The sequence below is a fragment of the Copidosoma floridanum genome, unplaced genomic scaffold, assembly GCF_036245765.1.
Source record: "Copidosoma floridanum isolate Cflo_tuat_1 unplaced genomic scaffold, Cflo_Japanese_pri ptg000001l, whole genome shotgun sequence".
NCBI classification, from domain to species: domain Eukaryota; kingdom Metazoa; phylum Arthropoda; class Insecta; order Hymenoptera; family Encyrtidae; genus Copidosoma; species Copidosoma floridanum.
Window position 1 is genome coordinate 13,985,223 of NW_028321878.1, and position 11,283 is coordinate 13,996,505.

The window sequence follows — 11,283 nt, forward strand, 5'->3', positions numbered from 1 at the left end:
TTGTTCTTCAAAGTTGACTTTCTTTTTATTTCTGCGCTTTGCACGTGCTCCCGTACATATTGTGCCACGTTAGCTGTGACGGTTGTTGAAAAAAACGATTACTTCAGTCGTTAGAAATAATAAATGTAGATAAATTTTCTTATATTTTTCATAATGATTTATTTTAAAAATTTTTTACAATTATATAAATAATTTTCACGCCCTGAAAATTAAGGTCTTGACTTGCAAAAAATTTACGTAAATTATTAATTTATTAAAAAAATTCTTTTGCTGTTTTGTGACGTTTATTTTTTTTTTATGAAGGGTAAAATAGTAAGGACTCTAGTATGGATCGGGAGACTCGTCGTAAAACTCGAATAATTTATTAATTTATACCTACACCCGTACATTATTTAATTACAGAGAAAATTTTCGACTAGGCTCTATCATTTTACTATTAAATATATACTTTGTTTGAATCGTTCATTAATTTGTACAAATTTGCAAAGTTACATTCTCTTAAGCGGATTAAATTTTTACATTTCGAAACTAATGGATTTTTACGTACAAACAGTTGAAGATTTAAAAAAAAATTTGCCTCTGGTTTAAAAAAAAGTTAAAATGTCTTTAATATTTTTATATCTTGATTAGTTAAATATGAAAAAAAAGTTGTGCTGATGATGTTGATACTTTGGTTTGACGTTGCTTGGCACCTGAAAAGGTAAATTATGAATTTCGTCGAAATTCCGAAACAAAAACGAGTTGGAAAAATCATTATTGTTTAACCACGCGCCACTTTTCAATCCATTGGCATACTCTCGATTCCATTATGCTAACTTTCAACAAAGTCACTTAATCATCGAGTATCTATGGTTTTCGCAAGTCAGAAAGCAAAAGCTGATTTTCTGTAGAAACCATGACTCATCACATGAGATCAGTGGCAGCTTCTCTCGCTTCGTTCTCTTTTTGCAACTTTTACTCGTCACTGAACTTATCATCATTAATTCCAAAAGTGTTTTCTCATATTTATTTACTCACATATGTTAATATAAATCATTTTGTTACTGTAATTCATTGTATAAATTCCTAAGTCATAAAAATATTGCGCTGAAGTGACTTAGCTTCTTTTCTTGTAGCTCATATAATAATAATAATAATAATAATAATAATAATAATAATAATAATAATAATAATAATAATAATAACAATAATAATAATAACAACTTCATTACTTATTATTAAAATTATTATACGAACGAAAACCTACAGTTAAAAATGGTTCAGTAGTTGGTTTCATAGTATATGTAGTAACGATTTAAGTTTATTTTGTTCCTGATTGTTGTATAAAATATATGTGGCTAAATTTTTGGGATCGATAATATAAATGCTTACGAAGTTGTCTACAATTACTTTTACCAACTAATTTTTACACAGCAAAAAGTTATTTTCGATTATCATTGAAACGGAGGTATTTTTATACGGAAGGAAAATTATAATCGAAGAGGAAAAAAGAGTTTTAGTGGATGAAAAAAAAAATGTTTTTCATTCTAATTTTGTACCTTTGTACGTAAGCGGATGATTTAGTAAAACGCAACCTTCGATAATTAATCGGTAGAAAAAAAGTACGGGAAAAATTGAATATTGTATTTTTCGATTAGTTATGTTCGATGAATGTGGTACGCCTTTGATTATGATTTATTCACCGTCTGTGTTGAATATTCACCATCGGCAATTTATTTTTGTTACCTTTTTACCTACTTGCTAAGTGTTTTTTTCGAACGAGTTAAAATCAACAAACGTTTAATACAGTCCTTTTTAAATTTATTTTTATTTTTACAACAGCTACTAAATACAGAAAAAAATTTTTCAGTTCGAAATAAAGCGATGCAAATGTTTATTACAAAGCTTCTGCTATCATTTTTTTTTTTTTTTAAATAAAAATTATTCGTTTCTTGTAAATATTGAACGGTTGAAGTTATATATTATCGACCACCCACTTACGACTCACCCTCAACGCAAGGATACAGAAATAGAAAAAAAAAAAAAAAAAAAACAGTACGATGGATCCGTTTGTTATTTCATTTGTTTTCAATATTTTTTCGTGACCCTCTGACCATACGCTGAACGATCGTACTGAGCACTTGACCGCAATCGAGCAACTATTGAATTGATATTTATAACGGTATACAATACAGATTTTTTTATTCCAACGCATATACATCGATCGGATGGTTTTTGAGTTGAAAAAGAAAAATTACGAACTCACCTCGCGTAAGTAAGTTGTACGATTTTGCACATATTGTACGTTAGTCTATAACTTTTTTGGACTTAAAAGTGACGGAATATTCGATCTCCGCCATAATTTAATTTAATTGCTTTATGGTCAGGTATAATTGAATTATTACTAATGGAGACGAAAAATTCACAATTTCGACCTGTATAATTTAATTACCAGCCGAGCTTGGACTATAATTTTCGTTGATGAAATTGATTGTACTGTAGTGATGTCTCGTAAAAAAATGATGAATAATTATTTTATGAGGTACGTTCTATTGATTCGTTCACGCCGTGTACATACAAAAATCGAACATATACATATATATACGCTGTTTGAATGCGAGTCAGTGTCCCTATATATGTATCATTTTTTTTTTTTTTTTTTCACAGAGACCGAACTTGAATCTGGAAATTTTGGAGTCTGGTTATATCGCCAATCTGTAAGAGAAACCATATACCTATTAATTGAACGACATTTGCCAAAAAGCTTCGAGAACCATGAAATTGTAAAGATTTTTAGTCACGAGTGAATTATCGTCGGGTAAGTACGAGTCCGGCAACATTTTACAATAATTTTTGACTGCACGTGACATGAAACTATCGAGTGATCGAAATATTTTATTTTACAACTCTACGCCTTGTTTTAATTGTTGGAAAATAATGTTGTGTGCAAGTGTTTTTTCGTAAGATGATCCATGTATGTAAACATTCGCGCATGCGGAAGAGAGCGCGTCGTCTGCTCCAACTCGAGCTGTCAAAATGTATCCACATATATATATAGCTACGGAGTATATAGGTAGTATAATAGATATACGTAATGATCTACTAAACAGTGTAGGATGAAATGAAACACTTTTAGGTAATACTTTTTTAGTTATTTGTATACACCCTTTAAAGTCAGTTCTGTGGGGGTATGCTTAGTGATTCGGTTGTAGATTAAGTGATACTCCACATACTCTATTAGTTATCGATGATTTTCAAGTACCTGTGCATATAATAATATATGCACACCAAACGTATACTTATAAAAACATTAAAGCTCCTTTCAAGTGCACCCTGATGGCGTTTCAAACGAATATAATACACGAAAACCTCTAAGACTGTGTATGAGGAGGGACCTGAAATTTTAATAGATTTCAGATCGAATTAATTGTTAATGAAAAGGATCATGTGTTTGAGATGCCAAACGAAATGTGGTTGTCTCGGCTGTGATTTTCAGAGATTTTGTCGTATATGTACACAAAGGGGGCTGCCTCCTCTCTACTCCGGAATGTAAAAGAAGTGAACGATCGAAAGGAAAGGAAAGAGAGAAAAAAAATACTCGGCGCTGCAGCGTGTGGTTCTGCTCTGACGTTGTTGTCTGCAGCAGCAGTAGTGTCATGCTGGCCTTTTAAAGATCCACCGCATGCACGAGCTTTCGAAGGCGAAAGAAGGGCCGGAAAGCTATGGCGCAGAGTACAAGTTGTAACTGCAGAATATTAAGCTTACGCTTCGCCGACGACCAGGTCTTGCTGCTGTGATATTATATATCCTGACTGATATACCTGGTCGTGTTGTAAGTAATAAAAAGGCACTTATACTTTTGCTTACAACAATTAAATAAAAAAGAAAAGAAAAAAATACGTCGATGAAGAAGATGTTGTATACTACCTACCTGTTTGCTTCTTCTTCTTCTTCTTCTTCCTTTTTTGACCCTCTTTTATTCTTTCTCGCGCCGCAGGCATTTCAGAGGCCGCCGAGAGATAACTGTAAAATGTCATCGGCGACGAATGTGTGTCATATATAGGTGTATTTTTTTGAGACCTATCTCTCCGCGCTTGGCCGCCGCGGATTCATCTTACTTAACTCTCTCTCTCTCTTTTTCTCTTGGTGTCTCGCATCTTTAGAGAGTGCCTCCTTTTACTTTGTTGCTTTTTATACTGCACATCCTTTGTAACAAATATCCTGTACATACTTGTAACTACTCTTTTTACATACTCTTACAATTTCACAAGTTTCTACGGTTTTCCATCATATGTTACTTTTTTTTTTTTTCCATTCCAAGTCAAATCCCTGTGGGTGGTCGTTATACTGTGCAAGTACGTGCGAAAATTAAATTTGTACAATAACGTAAATGTAACAAGTGTTAAATGAAAAGCTCGCACAAGTGTCACACTTGGATTTGTAGGTGTACGATACATTAAGTGCGTGGGCTGTGCACTGGTGATCAATTTGCTTGGAGCAAATGAATCTGTCTGCTGATGTGTGCTTCTTTTTTTCTTCCTCGGCTGGATGCTCTACTTATCATTCATCTCTTCTTGCTGCAGTTGGATTTTCGGTGTAAAGCTCAGGTACCTACTGTCTAGACACACAGTAGTAGTATATACATCCTTACTCATTGTGCATTCTCTTTCAATTGACACTTATTGACACTCTGCTGGTGCGATCAGTACATGGTATATTGTTTGTGCTGTCGATCCCATGTATTTCCCAGTGTTTCAGAGAGCTTTCCTGGATTTTCATTGTTGTGTGTGCTTTTCCAGGGCTTGTCTTTTAACCCAGCACTCTCTGCTCTACTCACAGAGTCTCTCAGTTGGCATTGGATTTGCAAGAAAACTTTGAAATCCATTTGTGCTTATTCAAAAGCACCAGTACTCATTTGAACGAGATTTCAAAGCATTTTCTATATTTAGACAATCTGATAAATTTTTTTAAGAAGCATTTCTATAATTTAAAAAATTTTGTACTTTTAGAAAATAGATTAAGGATATACTTATAAGTAAACAAATGCAATGCCTTTGCTTTCAGTAAGTACAGACAAACATGGAGGGGTCAGAGATAACGTTTCTCTTCCAATTTGGATTGACTAGAGACACCATTACCGTGGAGTCTGGTAGTCTGACATTGAAAACCCTCAAAGATCATGCCTGTGGTTTTATCAATGATAAGTATCCTGATCATGGTTTAAGTCAATTGTTTGACAGACTACTTCTCTTCAAGCATGACTACAATTCCACAAACATTTTACAACTCATTACTAATACAACTGAAGTCATAGATGAAACTTTAGTTGAAATTATTGTATCTGGTGAGTTTTATTGTAAAAAGATTATTATATTCGATTTTCGATAAATAAATCATTTGTGTGATGTTTTTAGCTCAAGTACCTTGTGAGCAGATACCCATTAGACCTCATGCACTATCAGTTCATTCATATAAAGCACCAACGTTTTGCGATTTTTGTGGTGAGATGCTTTTTGGTCTTGTACGACAAGGATTAAAATGTGAAGGTAAGTTTGTTTATGATTTATTTTCAGTAAAAAGTTTTGATTTTGTCATTCTAGTACTTTTCATAGACGTGATTTTTACGTAACATTTTTGTTTTATTTAACATTAAAAACACAAGAAAATCTTTGACCTGATAATAAAATTTACTGTTCCAAGGGCAATCCCCGTTTTTATGGACATTTAAAAATATTTCAAAGTTTTCATTCTCGTCTGTATGTTGTTTAGCCAATTATTTGATCGAAAATTTTACTTTAAATTATACATTTATTAATAAAATAATTTTTTTAGACTTATTTTTCATTTCACTATTTGTTTTTGTAATATATTACAACTTTGTATTATTTTCTATTGCTTATAATATTTAAACTCTTTGGTACTTGGGCGTGTTGTTGTTAAATAATACGAAAATCATTTTCTTTAATTTTTTAACTATTTCGTAGAAACTAATAATTGACAATAATTTTTCACGTCTCTTTTAGACATGAATTTATTTTTTTTCTATACGCACTTCTAAAGGCAGTAAAAAATTTTACTTTCATTATATTAAATATTTAAATTCGTCCGTTAATTGATTTAAAATGAAAAAATAATTCGATCTCTCGGAAAAAAAGAAACGTTATGTTTCGTAAAGACTAGAATTTTTCTAACGTACTTCCATCAAAGTACTTTTATTAGTGGCGACGTACTCATTAAAAAACACTTACGTGATCCTCATCGCACGTTATCTCTCACTTTTTGTTTTCTTCAAGTAATTAAGTATAAACATGTTTTCTCTTGAAAAAACGAAAAAATTCCATAACAGCAAGATAATATTTTATGAACCAAATACTTTCGTAAAACGGTTTTGAAGAAAGCCACTCGAGTAAAGCTATCGCTAAGACAACAACCGTTCGGTTTAACGGGACAATTTAACAAATAAAATCGATTGTTCGTGATGAAATATATTTTGTGAATACGAGGTTTTGTCGTATTATTGCTTACTATAATCTCAGTTTTACCTTTGTGTAACTGTCAACTGGTAGGCCTTTTTTTGTTTCAATGAGCCAACGTTAATCAATTCGCATTGATTGTTTAATTTGACAAGTGAATGTGAAAAAGTATGTTATTCAAACGAAAGAGGTCGTTCAAAAGATTTTTCCGGGATGTCTTCTGCAGTGAGTAATTCTCTTGTCATCTATAAGCAGCGATTAACAGAAATTTCATTGGTGCACGTTTAGTTTTGGGCGAATATATTTTTTATGGCCACATGTAAAGTATATGTGTTTATTGATTAATGAAAAATGTGTGACGATGATCTTTAGCTGCAGTTTAAGCGTCTCTATATACCTTGACCATAATATACCTATCAAACGAGTGGCTCTATCATTCGAATCATAAATCCCGATAATACCGAAAACTTTGCACGGAGATTGAAAAAAAATGTTGTATCGTTGATTACAGGCTGTGGTATGAATTTCCACAAGCGATGCGTGGTCAAGGCGCCCAACAACTGTTCACAAGAGCTGGGCCAGAGGCGGCGGAGCTCGACATTTTTGAATGTGCCCAGGTCCCCGAGTCAAGGCTCGACCAGCAGCCTCACGAGCGCCAGCGACGACAACCACAGTGCAACAGTGACTCCAAGTTCAAGTCAAAATAACAGCACTCTCGTACGTACATTTATATATATTGTATTACGTGGCCGTGACAGCCGATGGTTAATCAATAGTTCAATAATTTCTCATCGACAAAACCTGTGGACTCGACGAAGCGTAAAAAGACTATAATTTGTCAATTGTTCGCAGGCCATTCCAAGTATAATAACTCCCAAGCAATCCCGTTCGCCGTCGCTTGGCGGACGACCCGCGTGGGTGGAGCGCGAGCTCGCAACCCGTGTCAGGATCCCGCACACGTTCGTGGTCCACACGTACACCCGGCCGACCGTCTGCGGCTACTGCAAGAAGCTGCTGCGCGGCCTCTTCAAGCAGGGCTTCCAGTGCAAGGACTGCCAGTACAATGCCCACAAGAAGTGCATTGAGAAGATACCGAAAGATTGCACCGGGGAGAATCCGATCGACGGTGCTGGTGAGAGTTTCTTCCATCCGTTGTAGGAAAAACAAAAAAAACAATCATAATAAATACTGGTGCAATTGTTGGTCAGGTGGCGAGTACCCTGACAGTGGAGTTGGCAGCGAGCCAGAAGGTAGGGGCGAGGAAGGCCGTAACGAGGAGGGGGACAATGACAGTGACACGGAATCGTCTCCCCCGCCTACCCACGTGTCTTTCATGTCAGACGATAACAACAAAGTCAATGGGGAGTACACTGTAAGTCCAAAGAAGTTTACTGACTAGTTCTGCGTGTTGTTTTATACTATATTCCTTTTTTTTGTTTCCAGGATCACACGCCGACTCGGGACGAATCTTCCGAAGACTTGGATAAGTCAAGACCAGCAAGGTGAGCAAACACCTCTTTTGATATAATTAATTAAATTGATCTTATTTCGATGAAGTAACATGTTGAAATTGTTGTATTTTTGTCGCAGCTCAACTCCTAGTAATAACATTCCGTTAATGCGAATAGTTCAAAGTGTAAAGCACACAAAAAAGCGAGGGTCCAAAGTGTTGAAAGAAGGCTGGATGGTTCATTTCACGAATCGGGATTCCATCGTGAGTTTCAGTCGAGTGTCGAATCAATTCGTATGTATGGTAGTTCAAGTCACTTATTGGACTTTGTTTTTTTTATTTCAGAGAAAAAGATATTTTTGGAGACTCGACACAAAAGCAATAACATTGTTCCAAAGCGACGCCGGGTCAAAATACTACAAGGAGATTCCACTATCGGAAATTTTAGCAATTGAAACTGCCAGAACTCCCCGAGGTGGTGGTAAGTTGCGTTAATTATATTGACATTCCTACTTCTCATACGTGAGTTTTGTTAATTTTGACATTATTTCGTTCTAGAATCCATGCACTGCTTTGAATTATCAACGACTAATATTGATTATTACGTTGGGGAGGATTTGTCTTACGGTTATGAAAGAGGTCAACCGCCACCACCAGAAAGTGGAGTTGGTGCCCATTTAGCTCGATCTTGGGAGACGAGCATCCGACAAGCTTTAATGCCCGTCACAACTTCTACGAGTACGTAAAATTGTTGTATAAAATTTTGACGTGGTGCACAGGTGTTGATTGTTGAAATTTCAATCGCTCAATTTTATAGATCAAGAATCTGAATCGTCAGAGCCCGAGGAAAATATAACAGACATGTCACAGCTTTACCAGATTATTCCAGATGAAGTTCTGGGCTCTGGTCAGTTCGGGATCGTCTACGGAGGAGTTCATCGCAAGACTTCCCGGGCCGTTGCCATTAAAGTCATTGATAAATTGCGCTTTCCCACCAAACAGGAAGCTCAATTGAAAAACGAAGTGGCAATCTTACAAAATCTGTCGCATCAGAGCGTAGTGAATTTAGAGCGAATGTTTGAAACTCCGGAGAGAATTTTCGTGGTAATGGAAAAGTTAAAGGGCGACATGCTAGAAATGATACTTAGTTCGGAAAAAGGCCGGCTCAGCGAGAGAATAACGAAATTTTTAATAACGCAAATTCTCGTCGCTTTGAAATATTTGCACAGCAAGAACATCGTGCACTGTGATTTGAAGCCCGAAAACGTTTTGTTGAGCAGCAACAGCGAGTTCACGCAAGTGAAACTGTGTGACTTTGGTTTTGCGAGGATCATTGGTGAAAAAAGTTTTCGAAGAAGTGTCGTCGGTACACCAGCGTATTTGGCACCTGAAGTCTTGAGAAACAAGGGCTACAATCGTTCGTTGGACATGTGGAGCGTTGGAGTTATAGTATACGTTTCCCTTAGCGGAACTTTCCCCTTCAACGAGGAAGAAGATATCAACGAGCAAATACAAAATGCCGCCTTCATGTATCCAGCAAATCCATGGAAGGAAATATCTGATGATGGTAACTATCCCCTGAAAAATTTTTATCGTGTTTTACCGATTTCACCGTTCATATCAAATTTAAAATAAAATCTTTTTTTTGCAGCTATTGATCTAATTAATAATTTACTCCAAGTGAAGCAACGAAAACGGTATTCAGTCGACAAAAGTTTACTGCACATTTGGTTACAAGTGAGTGTCGATTACTTTTATACAGAACAAAAAAAAAGTCACTTTTTTTATGAAAATTCATTCAAACAGGATTATCAAACGTGGTGTGACTTGCGCGAATTGGAAAGACGAGTGGGTTGTCGTTATCTGACGCACGAAAGCGACGATACGCGCTGGGAAAACTTTTTATCTGGTAACGCGGCCGCTGCTGCGCCACCAACAAACGACGTCGACGCGGACAACGCATGACACAGTCATGGTTTGCTGTCAGATATTTCAGAGGCTCAACAACCGACGCCCTCGTCGTCACCCCTCGGCAAAGGTTGGCTACGCACTTTACGCGATAGTCTGAGGCGCTTTATACGTGCCTGACCCAGTGGAACTTATGCTTAAGGGTAATTTGTACTCAGCTTGTCTTCACCGAAACGACACTTGCGTCCTTTCAACTTTTACTCTCAACATTCTTGTTATTGTTCTTCTTCTTCTTCTTCTTCTTCCTCTTCTTGTACTCAACGGTAGGACGTTTTTATGCTCGAGTTCTTGATGGTTGCTAGTTTTTTGTTTTATGAAAAAATATCTCGTAAGCTCTGTTATCTTATTAAAATTTTATTGCTTACGAACAAATTTTAATTTTAACTCGTATGAGTAACACATGAAATAAGAATGAAAAATTTACTTAGTGCATGAATTTCGCACTTTTAGTTGTATTGATTATATAATGTAAAATTGATTACCAGATTTTTAACGCATTTATGTGGATGATAATTCACTTTGTTTAATATTTTTTACACACAAATGAGGTGAAATTGATATATTTTTCTTAGGTAAGTTTAAGCATGTGTATACAAACTTGCATAGTATTTTATTTCAAGGATACACGATCTTCTTATATCAATTATGAAAAAAAATATTTGAATTTTATATAATGCTTTAAGCTCTTTAAATGAGGAAAAGGTTGGGCTGTTGCAACTAAATGGAATTTCATAGAATTTTTCACGAATGAGGATTTGAGAGTGAGTATTTGTAATACAGAAAATTTAAAAACTGACTAGCATTGAATATTTAATCGATACAATAATAAATGGCAACATTATTACAGTCGAATATAACGTATACATTTATCAAAGACTTTACATTAAAACATTTTTATAAAATACCAGAAGTCATTACCAACCAATTAATAATATTTTTTTAATGCAACATTTTTGAATCCTAATAAAATTGTAATTACGACGATAAGTAAAATATTGTAAAAAAATACACAAACATTTTGTAGCAATTTTACTAGCTTATGATTCGTGCCACTGATTGAATCGTTTATTTTCAATCAAGTCGAGTAAATAAAGAGTATAAACTTAATCGTTCCAATATCAATAGTAGAAAAATAAACTAAACCTCGAGCATTTACAAACCACTTGTTTTATAACGCAATATTAATGCATTTTTATACATTCTCAACCAAAAGTGGTGCATAGAAAAAAAAAAAAAAAAAAAAAGGAGAAAAGTAGGTACCTTACCGAAAAAATACTTGACATTTTTATCAAGTACGAGTGATTTGTTAAACATACAACTAATGATCTTCCAATTGGGATAACTAAAGTTATATTGTGATAGCATGACCCTTGAAATTATTTTCAATTGGAATCAAGATGTATACGTAATAAA

At 34.9% G+C, this 11,283-nt stretch overlaps 1 protein-coding gene across 2 annotated transcripts; it reads left to right on the plus strand.

Annotated features, from left to right (window-relative positions):
- Positions 1-3,571: 3,571 nt before the first annotated feature.
- Positions 3,572-10,166, plus strand: PKD (serine/threonine-protein kinase D3). 2 transcript variants are annotated; one of them, XM_089588563.1, is made up of 15 exons: positions 4,194-4,212; positions 4,301-4,334; positions 4,424-4,586; positions 5,044-5,323; positions 5,394-5,525; positions 6,964-7,169; positions 7,305-7,584; positions 7,661-7,824; positions 7,896-7,954; positions 8,043-8,166; positions 8,248-8,383; positions 8,461-8,640; positions 8,720-9,469; positions 9,554-9,639; positions 9,709-10,166. In XM_089588563.1, the coding sequence occupies exons 4-15, from the start codon at positions 5,059-5,061 to the stop codon at positions 9,865-9,867; spliced, it is 2,541 nt and encodes an 846-aa protein (XP_089444689.1). In that variant the 5' UTR covers positions 4,194-4,212; positions 4,301-4,334; positions 4,424-4,586; positions 5,044-5,058; the 3' UTR covers positions 9,868-10,166. The 2 variants fall into 2 exon arrangements, with proteins under 2 accessions (XP_014210120.1, XP_089444689.1); XM_014354634.2 differs by lacking the exons at positions 4,194-4,212; positions 4,301-4,334; positions 4,424-4,586 and adding exons at positions 3,572-3,627; positions 3,690-3,811.
- The last annotated feature ends 1,117 nt before the right edge of the window (positions 10,167-11,283 follow it).